Genomic DNA, 21450 nt, shown 5'->3' on the forward strand with positions numbered 1-21450 from the left:
GTATACAGGTCTGTGCATTCCTCACTGCATTGGACCGCATACACTAGATTGCTTTTCTTGTGTTTTGGTGTGCGGTCTTTGGGGTGTACCAGCATCTGTCTTAGTGTGTTCTTGGGTTTAAAAAACACAGGGATGTTGTGTTTGTTGAAAATCCTCCTGAGTTTCTCTGATACACCAGACACATATGGAATCACAATGTTGTTGCGTTTGACCTTCTTTTCTTCATCCCCTGTAGTTTTGTTCTTCTTGGATCTTGTGGCTGTTTTCACAAAGGTCCATTTAGGGTATCCACAGGCTGTAAGTGCCCCCTTCAGGTGTTTCTGTTCCTTCTCTCTGGCTTGGGCACTTGTTGGTATGTTTTCCGCTCTGTGGTGCAGTGTTCTCATGACCCCTAGCTTGTGCTCCAGTGGGTGGTGGGAATCGAAGAGTAGGTATTGGTCTGTGTGTGTGGGTTTCTGTACACACCAATTTGCAGGCTCCTGTCCTTTTCAATGTGGACAACGCAGTCCAGGAAGGCCAAACTGTTGTTGTGGACATTTTCTCGTGTGAACGTGATGTTACTGTCCACAGAGTTGATGTGTTCTGTGAATGCTTGCACTTCCTGGCTTTTAATTTTGACCCAGGTGTCGTCCACATATCTGTACCAGTGGCTAACGGTAGTCCTTAATACAGCGGACTACCAGAACAAGGTCAACACACTAGTAATGGACACAAACACATATGAGACACTGAGATGAGAAATTTGATTGCAATCCATCTTGGTTTTCACAGGCTTATTGCAAATCAGGGTTGACCCTCCTCCAGTTGAGAAGAAGGTGGTAATGGATCTAAAGCTGATTGTTAACTGTTAAAAGTGCCAGTTGTACAACAACTTCTGCACTTAAGCAGTGTTATTCAAATCATAACGGTTTAGCTGCAAGTTTGCAGAAAGCCTTTTAATATAAACTTGTTGAGTCCTGTCAGATTGTGCTAGGACTGCTTGGTGAAGTAAAGATGATATATTTCTTGTATATTAACTGCCAAAGAGTTACACTATTCACCTAGTTCTTGGTGTATTGGAATGACAAAATGGTGCATTTGGACACAAAATTCAAATCATAACGGTTAAGCTGCAAGTTTGCAGAAAGCCTTTTAAGGGTAATAAGGGTGATAAACTTGTTGAGTCCTGTCAGATTGTGCTAGGACTTCTTGGTGAAGTAAAGATGATGTATTTCTGGTATACTAACTGCCAATAAGGTCGTTTTCCCAGGCTTATTGCAAATCGGGGTTGACCCTCCTCCACTTCACAAGAAGGTGGCATGTATTAGTATATCAATTGGGATTTTGACTTAGCTCAGTCGGTACTGCATCAGACTTTTAGTCTGAGGGTCCAGGGTTCAAGTCCCTGTTCAGGCGACTAGCTTCTTGGGTCTGCAGTGTTTGATGTTGTTGATTAGCACAGAACTTCCAGACTTCCCAGGAATATCTTTCCATCCCTGTTTAGCTTTCTTTACATTATTAAGACAGATTGCATGTTAATAGTGTAAATGGGGTCCTTATATTCTGACTCCTGTTTTAATTTAGACTATTTTCAAATAATAAACAATGACTGAAGATAAATACTGTATGTTTTTATAATGCCATATTGACAGTATCATTGCCAATACATTTATCTAAAGGCTCACTATATGCTAAGAAACCGAAGCACTTGGCTGATGACTCACGTTGGCACAGTGGGTAGTTGAAGTAGCCTGGTGCACATTGATCACACTCATAACCTTGGAAACCACTTCGACACACAGCGTGACCGGTCACAAAGTCACATGATCCATCCAGACAGCCGGGACCTGAGCACTGACAGGCTGGAGGAAAAAAACACACAAAGTTAGAGAAATAACAGCCTGACACACAGACTGATAAATAACACTTCAATAAGGGACAAGAAAAGTGAACAATATGTCCGAGTGAGTATTTTTCATTTCATTTATTGATGACTGTGTGTTTACCAGCTTCACAGTATGAACGGAAAGGTGTTAAACTATATACATTGATTTACACAGCATAGTGGAATGCTGTTTATTCAGGAGTGTGTGTGGGTGTGTGTGTGGGGGGGTAAGGCAGATCCTGGGTGGTAAACTAACACAGGATAAATAAACAAACAAACGATAAATAAAGTGCCAGGAATTCCTGCCTCTGTTTGTGTTTTTGTATTTTTGTATCTGTGAGAATGTGAGTAGAACAAATCCATTAAACTCTGCTGATTTAAAAAACACATTCCTCAATTAAAGCTCACTGATTTTGATTTGATGGCTTTGAGTGGCGACAAGATCATCATCTGAAGCTTCATACTTTATTAGGTCACGACTATGCAATGTAAAATCATTAAACCAAATATTGTTTAGTGTCTTTTGTTACTCGAGAAAGTGAGGAGGTGTAATTGTTGGACTCATGTAAAGGCATCATTTTCACCTGAGCTTTAACAGGTGCTTTTGATGTGATTTTTCAGTGTTTTCTCATGTTTTATAGACCAAAGGAATAATTACTGTGAAACTTTATTTAAAAGTCTAGTCCCAATTAGACCCCTGACCCTTTCACTTGCCTAGTGTGGCAACACGTTTTGATAAATAAACGCGGGTCTCAATTAGATACCATCTGGTTTAAATAAGTTTTTTAGATGTAAAAAAAAAAACTTGAAGCCAACCTGGGCACCTGCTTAAACTAGTTCTAAACTGTTAAAATTGTGCAAGTGTTTCAAAGATTTGTCAATACGGACATGCTAGACCTCAGTTCAGTTAGATTCTCAACAATTTTGTTTAGTCAATTTTACGTAAAAATTGAGCATTTAATTTCAGATTTCATTCAGATTTACCGGCATGGTAAAGGAATTAAAGGCCTGTCCCATATACAGTAGACACCTGTCACAAATATAGGCAGCATGAGTTCAGTGATTTAGAAAATAAAAGCCCATTTTAATTAATTGAAGTTTTATGGTGATAGAGAAAGAATGCAGTGATTAATCGATAATGAAAATAATCACTAGTTGCAGCCTTAATATACTCTTCTATTTGTCTATCCATGTAAATGTCTCTCACCCTGACAGTTGAGTCCATAGAAACCAGGAGCGCAGGTGTCGCAGTGGTCACCAGTGAAACCTGGTTTACAGATGCAGGTCCGAGTTCGGGGATCCGGCCTGCAGGAGTTATCAACAGTACCAGCTGCACTGCACTCACAGTCTGCAGAAAGAGAATATAAACAGGCTTATTGGCAGTAATGTTTCTTGTCAATAAAGTTATGTGACTTGGGAGATAATTACTTATATATATCACAAACATAACTCCTCTCAGTAAACCAAACACAAACAGGCTGATATGAGCAGAACCGTTGGTGGTTATGTAGACCAGACTAACATCTATCCAGAGTGTGAATTGTACAATGACAATCTAGTGGGTAAATTTTTTTCCCAGGTTATAAAGGAAACCCAGTACAGAGCAGCACACGCTTCAGTGAATAAAAGGTCTTACAATGCTTATAATATCCTTTACTGGTTTAATGTAATGTCTGAAGTCTGTAGATGATAATAAATAATAGTTCATGGGTTCCCCATACCACAACACAACTTTTGTAGTCAGGGGTCACCAAGTATTCTAGTGCAAAACTGGCAGAAAGTCACACACACAACAGCAGACCATCATTTCTGCTCCAAAACAGATGCTGAACCACAACCAAAGACATCATATCACAAAACACAGGCTGCATTCTCATCACTAATACCTAACCCTTATAATTTCAAGTTTTAGGTTTCAACTACGTTCAATAAAGTAGTAGTCATACATTTGAAATAACACATTATTTAAAAATGTTTTAATTACTTTGCCCAAATTCCAGAGTAAAAAAAAATGCTATGCTAATAACGTGGGGCAGGCTGCACACACGCTGCTGAAACACTTCTGAGACTCTTCCAGTGGCCGGGCTATGGACGGATCAAAACCGTGGCGCAGCCATAATGCGCCATAGCCGGAGTCAGTGGACTTTCGGTGTAAGTCTTACTTAAGGGGGCAGATCCCTTCAATCCCCCTTAATTCGAACCATGCTTGTATCCATGAGGTTGGACTGAATAGTGTTTTGGTCCAGCTTATCACATTCCACTGAAATTCCATTCACACCACAGTGATTTTCCCAACCCCCCACCAAACATCTGACTTTCACCATAAACATCAACAGCTGAGCAGGTGAGAGGAGATCATGGGAAACTGCAGAAACAGTATGAGTCACAACCAGTCATCAGTTTGTTTCGTCATTCTATTTTTTTTAATTTTTTTTTTTACATTTCTTTCATTTGATCATATTTTATTAACTTTCCATTATATTTTATCAACCTTTTAAATGCTGGGACTAACCTCTTTGCACATTTCTGCAAAGTTTAGACTTTTCTTTGGACTGAACCCGATCCTTATGCTTAATTTAGCAACAATTTATTTAATATAAAAATTAAAGGACACTACAGCAAAAAGGAAAGGTAGAATTTAAAGTCTTACTTATGATCTCTCCTGCTGGTTTGGCTTCACCATTGTTGTTGGTGGGATAAGTTGGGATGGCTGATGAACAAAGAGGGAGAGAGAAGGAGATTAGAAAGCAGGGAAATAATAAAAAAAACAATCTTTTTTATCTAATCTTCAATTCTAATTTATATTTTTACATAGGAGGTGGATCTGAATGCTTTGTCCCGTCTCTTTGGACACCTAGAACACCAAAGCTCAGACAGTTTTATGAGGCGTTTCTCTTGCTGTAACTCACGGTAACAATCAGGGAAGTTAATGAAGCCGCTAGCACAGGAGTCACAGTTCTCTCCAGTGTAGTTTGGTTTGCAGTGACAGCGACCAGTCAGATCCTCACAGGTACCATCTGTAAACTCTGACTGACAGTTGCAGCCTGCAGGGGGGCAGAAGGAGGAAGATATAAAGAGAAAAAAGAAAGATATGACATAAAAGATGGATATATTATATTTGCATTTGCTCATTATTTGGCAGACAGCTGTCACTCACGAGAGCAGGTCAGTGGGGAATCGATGGGGTGGTCAGGTGACCTGTAGTAGGTGGGGACGCAGCGCTCACAGTTGACTCCAGTGGTATGATGCTGAAAGGGCGGAGTTTCCAGTTTTACAGTTAGCTCATCAGGACTGTAATCAGCAACAAAACTCAACAATGCATACTGATTACTTCAGGGAAGATCCGCGTACAAAAAAGATTACAGTTACAATACTTATATTGTATATTATGCAAATGTTCAAACTTTCACATAATTGTTCTGCAATCAGGACACATTAGGCAACTTAACAGGATGTAACATTTAATTATTAAATGAATCTAATTTTGCCACGTTTTAAATATTCCATAAGTGGAACAGGTAATATAATAAATAGGAGAGTAGAATAAAAAAGAGTTTTGATCACCTGACATGTGAGGCAGACTCCTCCTCCTCTGTAGTTTCCATGGATATCTAAGCTGCCTCTCTTCTGATCAAGCTCAGGGTCGTAATAACAGTCAAACGAGTGACGGTGACAGTTACACACTGAAACACACAATTAACGGCAGGTAATGTACAGCAACAATCACAAATAACTGCAGTGTTATTTTAGCAAGATAAAACAAAACACTAATAAACAACGGTCAAACTAAATCAGGGTAAGTTTGAAAGTTGGGGATGAAAACTGAGCAAACTCTGTCTTCTGATGAAGACCGTGAGATTCAGCTGAAAAGCTCCAGAAAAAGCTAATAAGTAGTCCTTGAGTTATTATTAATTTTTTATTTGTCATATCAAGCCGACTTTCAAAACTTTAAGTGGTGCAGTGTTTACACAAACTCTTCTTCCCCAGACCCCAAATATCTTGACAATGACACATTTTAACATTTTGTATATAGTTATAGCCATTAAAATGCAAAATAATTTATTCACATATTTTACGTACTTATGTTATTTGTCTGGCTGTTTTCATAAAGAATGAGAGATATAAATAAATTCTCTTAGTTGAAAAGCCTGTTCTGTGATTATTTTGTTTCATTATTATTGAATAAGTATGAGGAGCCAGTAAAAATTTTACAAAGGAAGAATAATAACCTTGCGGTCACAATATAATTGTATAATGGAAATCATAGACATCATTAACTAAAGAGTATCCAACCTCAGATCTGTTCACAAGCAGGTGACTCAACAAAAAAAACAAAAACAAAAAACACATAAAGCACTCTGAAACAACACTTCACCTCAGGGAGAAAAACTGCTTTAAGTCCAGAGATATGAAGCAGGAGAAGAAGAGAAAAGAGAATAAAGTTGAGGACAGGAGGAAAACACACCAAGCAGTTAGTTAGCACTTAATTACTAATAAATACAGTAGTAGATATCTGTTTCACTTAGAATATGGACAGAAAACCCCTCAGTATCACAGCCACACAAAATGTTATGTGACATACAGCATTAACCAACCTCAGACATTAATCTCAACCTGCTCTATGAAGTCACTTCAAATATGTTTTGAAACCTGTTTCCTCTGACAGGTGTTCATTCACAGTGGGGGATTACACGCTCTGCTGAGGATCCTATTCAGCATGTTTCCAAACAAATCATAAAAGACAGGAATGAGAGAAGCTGCAATTAACATAATCACACAAGCTTAATCATTTCAAGACGGGACGTTTGATGAAAGTCAGTCATCAGATTGTTTGTAGTTTGAAGCAGACAGGGGAAGGCTGGGGATATTTTATGAATCATAAAGGGGGTTATTTCATGTCTGATCAAAGACAGTGATCAAAGACTGGTGCAGTTGCTCTCGCACTCTGGCACAGTTTTTTTGTTTGTAACATGACATGACACCCATGTAAATTTGAAAAATTAAAAGAATTACACATAGACAAACATCTTCATTATTTATCTTTAAACACAACGTCACCTTTTTATGACCTAATAAAATAAAATGTTTGTGTGTGTGCTTTGCATTACCATCTGGTTTCACTATGGTTCAACGTATAATCTTTTCAACTTCAGTCTTGTTTTTTACAACCTCCCATACAGCCGACATTTCTTTGAAAACAGCTCTGAAGGCAGATGGTTATATGTACATTTGGCTGTATAAATACAGGATGTACCAGATAAACAATAGGCTACTATTGCCTTTAAAAAAGAAGAAGAAGAAACAAATTACACGTTTAGTTCCTGTGTAACTGATGATCTTGAGTTTGTCAATAAAGAGGAACGGAAACACAAGCTACTTCCTTTCGAGAGTTAGATGAAAAGATCGATACCACTCGACTGTTCAGAAATATTTAGTCGGTTAGCTTAGCTTATGTTATGTATGCTTGTCAAACTGATTCCTTTGCCTCTGATTATATGAATAAAGAATAACGGAAGTCTAACGGCCTAAACTTGTCTATATCATTGTACAAATACCCCTACAGTAAAAAGATTACATACATCTCTTTATTTAAAATGTGATAAAGAAACAGAATTGCATGCTTACAATGCACACATCCATAAAACCCAGGTCAACCTTTACTCTTCATGCAGAGTCAGTGAAAAGCTGATAGAGCTTTTTGTTCTTATCTGACCCTCAGCGCCTGAGAGGTGCTGGCTGAATAAACCAGTGCTCCTTTATCCTGCAGCTCCTGATAATACAGAGTGTTTTTCCTCAGACTTGAGGCACATTTTAGTTGTTTCATTTTTTGAAACCAACCCTCAAAACTCTAAAAGGTCCTTTATTGTGGATCTACTGCAGTGAGTCAGGCGAGTGATAAACTAAGCGGACCAGAATAACTCAACCTGTGAACAGGGACAAAGTCCTGCCCGAAGAGCTGCCCTCTGCTCCACTAGTCTCAGCTGGATTATAAAGTTTCTCATAAATGGTTACTTTCATCAGACGTTTTAAAAAGGCTGAAAAAAATCACAGGTCTCATGCTTTAGTTGTTATTCAAGGTTACAATCTGAGCTACCATGTAGTCACCATGTATCTCTAGATTTGGTGATTTAGAATTTTTTCAGATACATTCAAGAACTAAGTGTTCTTTTATAGATTGGGAAAACACACCTACTTCTTTATATTATGACATAAAACCCATCGGGTGATCTTAAATATAATATGTCACATTGTTCTTACCTTAATGAAAAGTTTGATAGGTTTAACATTTTGGAGATACTGTACATGGTTTTCACAGGACAGAAAGATGATCCATGCATTTATCTTATATGTTATTATACTCATGTGGTATATATATACATATATAAATAAAAAAATCCTGATAGAAACATTTCCAGGTGCAGTATGAACAGAACCTGATTTACTTTAGTCTCACTCTAGAGCTGTAGTAACAGTTACATATTAAAGAACAAACTTGCAGCGCTGCAGCAAATGCCTGCATCCGCCTTTCTCTGTAGTTTTGTTTATATCATTTTGCCTTGTAGTGACCTTTTTGCCTTTGTGATACCCGTGTTGTCCCTTGTTAAATATAACTGCAGCTTTGATAACAGACGGCTCTCACATGTAAATATAACCGGAGTTTTGATAACACGAACACACTCGACAGACTGCAATAGGACACAGTCTGAGTTTTGGTTTTATACTGACACTTAATTGTTCTTTGTAAATGTATATAAAGATAAATAATGCCTGAGTGTGTGCATGCAGGAAATAACACAAAAAGCATTTTTTCCACATTTTAAATGACTAAATTACATTTTAAAAATGTGTCAAATCTTAAAAACCATCCTGAAAGTAAAGGCACAATATGGGTTTTTAATAAATGTGTGTCATTTTTTTTTTTGTGTGTCAATTGTCTGATAAAGATTATTATTAGATATTTTTGTGAGTTACAATTTTGTCATTATGAAAAGTGTTTATACAAAGATAAGTAAAGAAACATCAAGAAAATACGTAAATAGACTAAATTAGGGCTACAACTAATGATTATTTTCATTATCGATTAACCTGATGATCGTTTGCTTGATAAATCGATTGGTTGTTTGTTCCATAAAATGTCAGAAAATCGTGATATATGTTGATCATTGCCCAAGATGACATACTCAAATGTTTTGTTTTGTCCACAACCCAAAGATATTCAGTTTACAGTCAAAGAGGAGCAAAGACACCAAAAACATTCACATTTGAGAAGCTGAAATCAAAGAATTTAGACATTTTACTTAGAATTAATTAGAATTAAAATGACTCAAAATGATTAATCTTTTATCAAAAATTGTGATATATTATTAATAACTGACAACTAATCGATGAGTCGACTAATTGTTGCAACTCCAAAATAAATAAAATAAATTACTAAAAACTCAAAACAAGGGGTTAGGAAGAAGTTAAATACAAGACCACAAGTAAAAAGAGAAAAACTGAGTGTATGAAAAAGAGGAAAACTAGGAAAAGGCTCCCATTATCAGGGCCCGTTAATAAATGATTCCCATGCAATGCTTTTCATCCAGCCTGAGTAATCCAATCATTAACTGCGGAGCCAAGAGGTGTTTTCCATATATCTTTCCTCTGTAATAACTTCACACCACACCATCAGTGCTGTGTGGATCTACTCGCAGGTGGAACATCTCCAAATGGAGAGGCATCATCTCCCAGCACAAATATGGCATGAAAATAATGGAGATATTCAAAATCTATTGAGCATGAGTAGCATATATTTGAATGTATGTATATTTAACCAGGAGGCCTGAAGCATTTTTTTTCAAAACCATAAAGCATTTTCTAGAGACACTCTTCTGATGTGCGTGTGTGAAGCTACAGCAGGAGCAGCACTGCAGCCTATGTGTCTGTTCAGCTTCAGTAAATTAAGGCCAACTAGTTCTGTTGAACCAACGCATGAAAGAAAACACATTCCTCTGCTGGGATCACTGATTATGTGTGTGTGTGTGTGTATGTGTGTGAGAACAAGCACGAGTTCTTCCATATATGCTGGAGTGTGTGAGTCGGTGCACAGTATCAGGCCGTACTCACGTTCACACTCGTTGGCGCTGTAGGTCGTGGCCGGTCTCCATGGTAACTGGTTGTATCCAGGGCAACACTGGTCACAAGACACGCCACAGGTGTTGTGCTGACAGTCACACAGTAGCCTGTAAACAACAACAACATTATGAGTAAACAAATCAACAGACATACGGTTTAAAATTATAGCCTACAGTGATAACACACAATTAAAGTTTTATTATGAAATCACCTCTCAATGTATTGCTTTTACACTTTGACAGACATGCATTCGCACATACTGTAATGTTTTCATTACTTCCAGGACATTACACTGACTTACATTCATTTCCTGGAGATTTACACCAACCGTAACTATAACCACTACTGGCCTAACCGTCTTCACGCTAAAATGTAATGATTTACGTTATGGGGACTTGTTTGTTTTGTCTCCAAAAGGAAGGCGAGTCCACACAATGTGTCTGTGTAAAAAGATTTATGTCGCAACAACATGAGTAATACCTATCCACACAGACACACTGGAGACACAAAAGGTTGAAATATGCCATGGTATGTACCTATCTAAGCCCATTGTGCTTTGGGTAAAACATCATGTGAACTTTTCTCAAAAGTTCACATTCCTCTTCCTTTTAACCTGCTACTGTCACTTCAAAAGAAAAGAAAGAAAGAATAGTGTGACAGAGAGCGAAAAGAAAAGAGTGGAAATAGACCCCCCAACAATGAAGGAGTTAATCTTTCTCCTTCATTGAAAGTGGCTGACTGCTTCACCCCGGCTTTTAATCGGATTAGCCTGTAAACCTGCGGCCCGCGGAGTGTGGCCAAAACACAGCAGGGGGAGAGAAAAAACCCTCTTAACGCTATTCTTGTGTCTCTCTGAGTCCTCTTAACCGGTCAAAGAGAGACAAAAACAGAGGACTGGAGTCAAGGGAGTGAGAAGTGTGATTAAAACGAAGGGAAAGAAATCCACTGAAAAAGCACCAAACAAATGTTATGACTGTAGTTTGATTCCAACTGTGGCTGAAGGTACAGGTGCACAAGTGTACAAACAGACACATTAAGGCAATATTTAGCTTACGTCTTCATTTTTCTCAGCTTTTGCTGACGACTCACTTCTGTAGCCACGTTCCTAAAAACTCCTCTAGATGTCTCATGATTGATGATGATATGACTGAGGAAAATGCATGGAATATGCAACAGAAGTGTAACTGTTGATGACTGAAGAAAAGACAGATCTAATGGATTTCTGGCACCCTTAAATTATATTATAGGCTGTCCGCATCAATTGAGGGACTCTGGTGTTGGTTGTTAACATCAGCGTTAACACCGTTTCTAATGATTTTATATGTTAACAACTGTTCCTTTTGGCTATAAATAAATAAATAGATACATCTGTTTTGTGATCCTTGATTTTTCTCTTTATCTACTTCATTTTAAATCTGTCTGGAATTCACAACTACGACTGATTTATAAAAACTTGGCAGCATGAATAAACTGAGGAGAGATAAACCACTCGCAGATGCAAAATCATACTCGAGTTTGTCTTCATCTTCTCATGTTTATGGAGCTGTGAACTGGTGTTCACCCATATTTTGGTTGAGATCACCATGTATTTATTTATTGGGAGGTGAAAAATCTTAACGCATTAAAACAAGTTTCTATTTGAAAGGTATTTTAACCATTTAAAATGTCTGAAGATCACTTTGGAGGGCTGTTCTGCTGTGGGAGGCGAGTTCTTGCTCTCTGGTCTTTGCTGATAACGTGTCTGTGTATTGTGTTTCAACAGGCTGATTGTGTTTCCAGCTTTAACCTTTACTATCAGATCCATTCATTCAGTCTATCCCTCTCTCTCTCGCTCTCTCTCTCTCTCTCACACACAATTTAATTCACATGCTCACTCATGCATCCCTTAGCTCTCTCACCCTCCCTCTCTAATTCTCCATCCTTCTTTCCTTTTCTCCCTGGCGATTAGCTCTATTCAAGCGCTTTAGGAAATGACTTTCAATGGACAGTTTCCACCCAAATTCACTACTTCCTGGTTTCGATTAGCTTCAGTCCTGCAGCTTCCTGGTCGAAGCAGAGTAAACAAGGTCATTACTTGGGTTTATAAAGCTGAATTTCACACATGGTTTACTGTGTGAATTAGTACAGTATGATACAGCAATGTTCATAATCTTATAATATCAGAGTTGGTTGAAAGTGTTCCATTCTGTTTTCTAATTAATTAATATCTGAATGACAAATAAAAATAAAATTACAGGAACTCTACATTGGTGAAACAACGTCAGACCAAAAGTGGTCACAGCATCGACTGGGAAGGGCTGAAAGTCATTGACAAAGAGTCAGTAGACATCCAGTGACAGAGCAAAGAAGACATTCACATCCAAATTCTTTGTTTGATTGTTTTAAAATGGCGGCAACTGTTTGATTTTACAGTTGGATCAACTAGTCACAACGTGGGTGCTCTCAGTGAATGTAAAATAAACTGGTTTTGTCCACTGACAATTCCAATAAAGTTTAATTCTGATAAAATGACTGTGTTCTCAAATAAACGTTGACAAAAGAGAAAGGCAACGTGAACAGAAAGCAAGACGGAAAAAAAGACGAATCCGACTGAACACACACAAATTTGACAGAAATTCTTTCCGACTGTAAATTGAGTTACAATTTGGACTTAAACTGTGCAGTGTCTGCGCTGTGGTACTTAAGGTACTATAACCACGGGTTTCCAAAAAGCTATTAAAGAAGATACAAATATTTTTTAGCTGTCCTCTCATGCCTTTAGTGTCATATGGGAAAAGATCATCACAGAAAATGTTTGCTAATTTCAGTGTGAGGACTGTTTGATTGTAAATAAAGATAATTACTGTATTTTTAAACTTGTTTTCATATACAGTATTTTGGTGTCAAAATGACTATTATGCAGTGGTGGGTCATCCCAGGCCTTTCTGTGTGGAGTTTACATGTTTTCCCTGTGTCTGCGTGGGTTCTCTCTAGGTGCTCCGGCTTCCTCCCACCATCCAAAGACGTGCAGGCTAGGTTAATTGACTAAATTGTCCCTCGTTGTGAACGTGAGGGGTGGTTTGTATATGTATGGTCCTGTCATGGACTGGCGACCTGTCCAGGATGTACCTCGCCTTTAGCTCGATGTCAGCTGAAATTGGCTCCAGCCCACTGCGACCCTGAACACAGGATAAGCTGTTGAAGATGGATGGATGACCAGTAGGTCCGTACAGTAGATGGCTTCAGCTGGCTGCAATGGCTGCAACATATTCCTTCTTTTTGCCACCGACAGGCTCAGACTGTTATGCCAGGTGTTAACATCATGGAAAGGATCCCTACAAATGGTGCCCAGTGACACCCTTTATTTTCAATAAGAAACAGAAGGCTCGCTCAATTGTCGCTCTGAAATCTCGTGAGATGCGAGTTGTTGCAAGAAACGTAGGTTTAAAAATACAGAAATTATCCTTTAACTGTTTTTACTTTTGCTTACATTGATTTTTTTTACATCAGTGCTTTCCCTTCTACTTAGGTAAACTCACTTAGCAACAGTTCTTCACCCTGTGTAGGACATTCTCCTTCATAATGCAGTCTGTGTTTTGTGGCCTTTAAACAGCAAACTGTTGAGAGTAATGATAATGTCAGCGGTGCAGCTACAGGTCGAAGCATTCAGTCACCTGCTGCCTTTAAACACAGACCTCCAGTCAGCAGACCTGCGGTCATCTATAACACACCTGCGGGATATAACGACGTTAAACAAAGTGCAACATTGATGTAACGTTTCAGATCTCCAAACGCAATGAGGTCAGGAGGGATTTATTTGAATTCCTTATCCCCCGTGTTCCCATTAATCAAACACCTGCGTGGAACAAGTTAAAATATATAGTAACTGCATGACTCAAGGGATACATTTGAATTTCTGAAGAATATTTGGAATTTTTTGATAAAACCTAAGACTTGCATCAGAATATTCATCCACACCCCTGATCCTTCCTTCTGATTGTTTAAAATACCAGAATTCCCCCTGAATCACATATTTATATCCATTGAAACATCACAACTATAATTATTTAGGGAGTTACAAAGCAGAGATTATATTTGAAGAGTCCTTTAAACAGTGTGAAAGGATTCAAGTGTCAGTGATTGCTTTTTCCATTGAGGTTAATTATTCTTTTATGTGTGCAACACCCAGATGAGTCACAAATTAAACATTGTCTGTCTCCTGAAGCTCAGTTTATTCTCTGGTAAAGCCAAACAGCTGTTTCTAAAGGTGAAATCCATCCACGTCGTTTTTCTCTCTTTAATTCTTTCTTTCACTTAAGTATGTCTGGATCGTAGCTGATTGTGATTAGCTCTCAGGATGGAAAACAGGTTTAAAAGTCAAGGTCCATTAACAACCTCTCTGCTTTCCACTCACTTCTCCCTTCCAACTCTTTCTTACCCTTTACATCTCTGTATTTTTCCTACTTTTTAAATTCTTTCTAAGAATTTGGAAGGAATGTGTGAGTTATTGTTGTTTTAGGAGGCTTTGCAACTGTGTAATAAATCTAATAACCACTTCGTTGGAGAACTAATGTAATCAGTAACATTATAAGGAAATCTGAACAGTCTTCTGTAGATTTTTTCTTTTAGTTTTTTTTAGATTTAGTCTCTATTCCAAAAAGGAGTTTAAGTTAAAGCAGCTAAGTCAACCTATTAGCAAGCAAACTAGCCAGCAGGTGATTTTAGCAAAGGCAGTGATGCTAATATCTACATGGTAACCTTAGCTTTTATCAAGTTGCTTAACCTACACAAATGTTACAAACGCACTGGAAAAATGCTTAACTTCACAACTGTAGCCCAGACTCACTAATTTCTAACACCACCTTCATAACAGTAAAAAAAATGTAGTACATAGCAAGGTTTCCTGCAATGTTTTATAGTGGCGACATCGTGCCTCGCCTGAACAAACACCACGTCTGCTAAAATACAACACCTGTGTTTTAAACTTCAGGGAAAATGAGCAGTGACACACAACGAAAGGCCACATATTTAAGTGAGTGAGTGACTACACTCATAACGAGGTGCAATAATAAACAGATCACTAATTGGACATTTTACCTATTCGTTTAGTCTGCTGCAAGCACCTACAGTATGCCAGCCATTTTCATCACTATAGTTCATCATCTAAACAGAAAATCCGCCAGATTTATTAGTAGTGAAGCAATCACTTCTCAGCATCAAACAGCTCCAAATCGGATCATGTTTTGCAAACTTCACTTTAACAAACGTTATTTACTGTTGGACTTGTCGGCCAGAGAGCGTAACCTAAAATCTCTCTTTTCTGAGGGCTTAAAAAAATATGAGGCTTCTCTCCAGTTTACCTCTCTCCACTCTCTCTCCACTTTAATAGAATTTATTTTATATACTCACAAAGGTATTACCAAAAAGCACAAGATCACAACTTATGCTCCCTCCTCTTTATGCTTTGTGATTATCCCGACACATTGCTGACACCAAAAAGGAAAGGTCTGTTTTCTTTTCAACCCCACATACACACACAAACACACACACACACACACAGAGGTTCAGACACAATTACACAATTACACTTAAATACACAAACCAGCTGTGCCGATGATTAACCCAGATGTGGTCTCACCTTTCTGAGTTCTGAACCTGAACTGGAGGTGATGCAGCAAAGTGAAACCAAATGGTGCCGAACAGAACAAACTAAGGCCAGCTGGCAACAATACGATCCAACATGATGTCTGCACATACACGTATGTCTAACATGCTAAAACAGATTTACTTATTTATTCTCCTCTTGCTTATTAAATGGGAACGTTTATGACATTTATCTACAGTTTGTTTTCAGTGAAACTTATATACTTAATATAATTATTATTATTAACACTGAACCATGAACACTTATCATAAGCTGAAATTAAAACTAAATGTTTACGGTAACACTTTCTATTTCAGTGTCCAGAGGAGTCTGACATCTGGTTGTTAAAGGAAGGCTCGCCATTCATCTGTGACAACATCTGAGCCTCTTCTTACATGATGTTGGTCAGCAACAGGTCTTCTCTTGAGCGATCTTTCACCACCCTGACAACGAGTTTTCTTGATGTAATTATGTTGTGTTTTTGTGCTAAACTGCAAATTGTTCTAAATTCATACAGATTGTTCAGAAAGTGAAGAAACATAAATAAAAGTTGTTTTCCTGCGCAAAATGTGTGTCACTTTACTTAAAGCAAACAATTACGTGTTATAAGGTCTTATAATTAGTTCATATGGTATTATGTCCACCTGTAATATATTATATAGGGATGGACATTTTAACACTTTACTTAAAGCAAACAAAGACATGCTATATAACATTAAACATTACTATAAGCTATTATTCAATTTTATATCACTAATTCTAAATGGTGACTAAAGTGTATTCATAACGAGGCAGAGTCGGTGGTTATAATGTGTGATGGAACGTGGTCGAAGATTCTTGCCGCACATTGATATAAACTGGTATTAATATTAGTTATAAAACATTAAATCAAAAAGTCATAATACATTATGAATTTTGCTATAGCGCCTAATGCATGTTTGTAAGTGATTACAACAACTGTTATAATGTCTTATGGATGCATTATATCGTGTTATAAATATATGCATAAGTCATTATAAATATCTTTTTTATTCATGTGTTGGTTAAACTTTTTATGACGCCCATGTCTTTAATGCTTTATAAACATACTTCTAATTAATAATACTGTGCTTATAGTAATGTATGCTTATAGTTATAAGCATAAATAGTCATATTTCTTACAATAACAACAATTATCATAACATTTTATAAGCATTTTGACTTTTAAGGTCAAGTATTTTTGCTGGTCACTTACGGACATTCCTTTTGGCAAAGATTAGAGGGAACTATAATTATCACTTTGATTATAATGGGTTTTAAAATAGTTATAATGAATTTACAGCTATGATAATTGCGCTGAAGTGTGAGAATTGGTACCAGTGTTTTCATTCAACGCTGCAACTGGTGTGTCTCTGAATAGCTGCCTCTGTGATTATAAAATAAATCGAACGCGTCTCTACTCTGTTGTGGTTCAGTATATCAGCGTAGACACTTTACAACTTACAATGAATTCAGGCTAACTGTTATTTTTGCCCTGCTAAGCATCATTTAAAACCTCTGCTTCCATCTTCAGTTAAATGTCTATATTATTAACAAGTATAAACACACATTTACAATGAGGAGAACAAACTGCATGTCACAAAATCCCACACCAAAACAAGCATATAAAGCAAATGCAGTTTCAGTGGATTATAATGGTACCCAATTTATTGTCAAGAGATAAGTATCAATGTGCTTTATTACTATAATTTCCTTAAATCCCTCTCATAAAATATAAAGGGAGTGAAGCCTGAACTCCAGATATGATCCTCATTCAGGAGGTACTGTATATTTAAGTTGACTGTACTCTCTCTGTGGGTTACTCATCATTAGCCTACAGACACTCTCTGTTAAACTGCCATACATTATCATGGCAGTATAAACACTTTCTGTAGTGTAAATATATCCCTTGGCTTGCACTGCAGGTGCCAGAAAGAGATTAAAGCATATGAACTGTATGAAATCTGAACTATAAAACTACAGCCATTAAAACTCCTCAGTGTGTATAAGACTTGGTTGAATTACATGGGATTTGGAAGACAATTTAGATGTCAGTCTAACAAGTTCTGCAACAAATTCCACCGTCTTCTTACAATTTGTTTTTAAACTAAGACAAGTTCTACAAAGCCTGGACTGTTTCAATTTGTCATTTTAGCACAAGTCACCGGTGAAAACACATATTACATTTCCACGTTTCAAGATTATCCAGAGAATGCATTTAAGTTGGTTTAATTGTGTGAAGAGCATGCTAGAAAAGTCTGGACAAATTTATGTCAAATTTATGATTTTGACATCTGCCTTCAGCTAAAAACATGTTACATGTCTAGGGGAGGAGGTGTCCTGCATGAGCATGTTAAGATGTGTTTGCACGCAAGCAGATATGTGAAAGTATACACACGTGTTCTTACAGTAACTATTGGGGCCCCCCAAGATATTACAATCACCCATCAAACACATGTTCCTCTACATCTGTCTGCTCCAAACCAAGCCACAAATACTGACAGACACACAGAGGGCATGAGGTTATGATGAAGTCCAACAGATTTCTGCTTTACTTCAAACACACACCTGACAGAGTGTCTGCAGCTGAAATCTGCTCTGCTCAGTGTCCACAAGATACAGACTCAAACACAGATTTGACTTTTGTAAAATGATTACAGTCTCTGCCTATAATGTAACAGTAGATCCCAAGTCTCTGACTTCAGCTCACTTGGCCATACAGTTCAGAAAAGTTACAAAAATTGTTGGATGCTGACATGAATAAGAACCAGAGTTTATAATAACAACGGTTATTTCACTGTTTTTATATTGGTGGGGTGATAATGGTACAGTGGATAAGACACATACCTCTGGTGTGGAAGACCAGGGTTCAATTCCCACTGCAACATCCACCAACGTGTCCCTGAGCAAGACACTTAACCTATAGTTGCTCCAGAGGTGTGCGACCTCTGACATATATAAGAATTGTAAGTTGCTTTGGATAAAAGCGTCAGCTAAATGATAAATTAATATATCATGAACCCAGACTGACAACCACTGATTTAGAGTGGAATCACAAAACAGAGCCACCAGTCTCTCTTTATCTACTGTCAGTCAAATCACAGCTTTGATGAAGTATCTTCTGCAGAATGTTGGGGTCACAGTGCAAACGCCTCCCAGCAGCAGTAAATTTCGCTTCCACTGTACATCAAACTATCTGACAATCCCACCACCCCTCCGCCCATCTCCCTCTAAAATCCCTCCTCTCCTCCCAAATCACTCATGTGCAACAGTACGGAAAGAGCTACATCACCGGCCTCACAAGAGACTGTTTCCAGACTGTTAACAAGTCTGTACAAGTGTGTGTGTGTGTGTGTGTGTGTATGTATGTAAAACGGATGGAACATATAACATATAATCTATGTGTGCGTGTGTGTGTACATGCACATAGAACAAGACAAGACAGACAGAGAACAAATATTTATAGGTGGATTTATAGCTTATATATGACTGTTCATGCTAAAGTGTGTGCGTGTGTGTGTGTGTGTCTATATGACTCATGGCAGATTTGACAGTAATGAAGGCTTACTGTAAAATCCTACACAGCCTGCAGGAAGCTACACACACACAAATGAAATTCAAACACACCTACCTGCATGTGCTCCTGCAATTGACTTATACACTGTACACAAGTTACACACACATTCACCCATATTATTAAATTAATCACATACTGCCCACTTCCACCTCTCATGAGAGATTGGAAACTGGAAATTCACACAGACCCACACACACACAAACTCTACTTATTTGGCTCCAACAATAGAAACTAAATAAAGGACAGAAAGTTTATTCGTATGTAAGTTGTAATCAGAAAATATGTCTTTCTCTCCATCTTCATCCTCTCCACCTCCAGCTGTTACATTCGCATAAAACTACACAAACACACTGAGAAAAACATCAATTGTACTGTCACATCCTGTCCTACTTCATTTGTTCTGACTTGACTTGGTTTTCTGCCTGAGACTTGACACCAACGGCATGAACTTGACTTGAAAAAGTTACTTGGAAGATGTTGCAGATTAGTGCTTGAAAGTATTTTTTCATTTCATGCATTCAAATGTTTTCCTGCTTAAAAACTCAGGTTTTCTCTCTCATCTCTTACTTTTTTTTGTCTCAGTAGGTACATGTGAGTATCTTACTTGCTTTACAGGTTTGTGTACAGGTAGGTATCATGTCCTGATGAGACCCGACAGCTCTGGCACAGAATGAAACCACAGCCAAGAATAATTGAGACCCTTTTGTTTCAGATCAGAGCTTTATGAATTCTGCAATGTTATTTTTGCCGTGTGTTTCAACTTGTGTGACACGTGTATGTGTGTGTTGGAGCAGGTAGATGTGTCTGAGTCACCATAATAGCATTTCTATAACCTGTGGTGTGGTGGATTTCCTTTCATCTTTGTTCAGTCTTGGACACAAACACACACAAATGCTACAAAATCCAGTCATAACAATGTGGCTGTGAGTCACGGAGGTGCAGTCTGATTCCCTGATTGTGTGTGTGAGTGTGTCATATTCACTGATCTTTCGAAGGGTGGGTGCAACTTTCTGTCTTACTTGTAGGGGTCGTTGGGGTCCTCTGCGTTGCAGGCCTCAGCGTGTCCGTTACACACACAGCGTCCTCCAATACTGATGTCTTTGATACTGTAGTAATACTATAAAATAAAAACAATACACAGCATGAGTTATTTTCATCAATATGTAGTCATATTTAATGTTTAGTTAAAGGAATAGTTATACATTTTAGTGAAATATGCTTATTCGCTTTCTTGCCCATAGCTAGATGAAAACACTGACAGCTCAGTGCAAAGGTAACACGATATCCGCCTACCAACACCTCTAAAGCTCACTAATTTACACGTTACATCTTGTTTGTAAAATACTGGCAGGCAGATTAAAAGGTGGTATAAATCCTCTTATTTAACGCTCAACAGGAATGTAAATAACCCATATGTCACAAAATGTTGAACCATTTTAAAGACGTTTATTTATATAGACAGATTTATGTTTACTCTGGGGACAGAAAGCGGACCTGCCCCGGACGACCTGAGAGGTCTGGATGGTTCATAACGTTGCAGAAGAACAGAAATGTATTTCGGCCCAAAACCATTCAGTGCTTTATAAACCAACAGCAGTACTTTGAAATCAATTCTGTGACGGACAGGAAGCAAGTGTAAAGAACTCAGAACTAGAGTGATGAGATCCACTTTTTTGGTCTCAGAGAGGACTTGAGCAGCAGTGTTCTGATTCAGCTGCAGCTGTCTGATTGATTTTTTAGGGAGACCTGTTTTTCTTTGTGCAAGTGGTGTCACAGTATTCTACTGATTCCACTACAGCAGGCGTCAATGAGCCAAGATTTGCAGGAACACTTTGGCAAAGGCAGAAAAAAACACTGATTGCTAGTGAACATGGATGTAAACAATGCTGGATTCAAACTTTGAAGCTTTGCAAAGGTTTTATGAGGAAGAAACGGGATCAATCATATTACTGAGACCTCAAGGACACACAAAATGCATTTTGGTGAGTAACTCTCAATATAAATACGACCTGTTTGTTCACAAGAGCATACATTTATTAAATATATTTTGGAAAGATTAGACACATTTTTTAAGTTAACAGACTGATCTCTTTAACTCTACTAGACCAACCAAGGGACCATCTAATGTGCATTTTGGAAAATGCTTATTGGTTATTGTTGCCGGGGGTTAGATGAGAAGATTGATACCATTCTTATGTCACTGGAATAAGTATGGAAACATTAAGTCAAGTCATGTTTAATCTGTACACAAAC

General features: G+C 37.9%; 1 protein-coding gene across 3 annotated transcripts in view; it reads right to left on the reverse strand.

Annotated features, from left to right (window-relative positions):
- The window catches only part of lama5 (laminin, alpha 5), a 129711-nt gene that overhangs the window by 62597 nt on the left and 45664 nt on the right, over window positions 1-21450 (reverse strand). For all 3 annotated transcript variants that reach the window (XR_006826079.1, XM_046057088.1, XM_046057087.1), the window contains exons 6-13: window positions 20217-20314; window positions 9971-10086; window positions 5429-5547; window positions 5022-5112; window positions 4774-4908; window positions 4515-4574; window positions 3072-3212; window positions 1704-1841 (exon numbers count right to left, since the gene is read on the reverse strand). Coding sequence is in view for 2 of the 3 variants with exons in the window: in XM_046057088.1 (XP_045913044.1) it covers window positions 1704-1841; window positions 3072-3212; window positions 4515-4574; window positions 4774-4908; window positions 5022-5112; window positions 5429-5547; window positions 9971-10086; window positions 20217-20314 (898 nt within the window). In the remaining variant the exon portion in view is untranslated. The remainder of the gene's footprint in view (window positions 1-1703; window positions 1842-3071; window positions 3213-4514; window positions 4575-4773; window positions 4909-5021; window positions 5113-5428; window positions 5548-9970; window positions 10087-20216; window positions 20315-21450) is intronic.

This window comes from Micropterus dolomieu, linkage group LG08, assembly GCF_021292245.1.
Source record: "Micropterus dolomieu isolate WLL.071019.BEF.003 ecotype Adirondacks linkage group LG08, ASM2129224v1, whole genome shotgun sequence".
NCBI classification, from domain to species: domain Eukaryota; kingdom Metazoa; phylum Chordata; class Actinopteri; order Centrarchiformes; family Centrarchidae; genus Micropterus; species Micropterus dolomieu.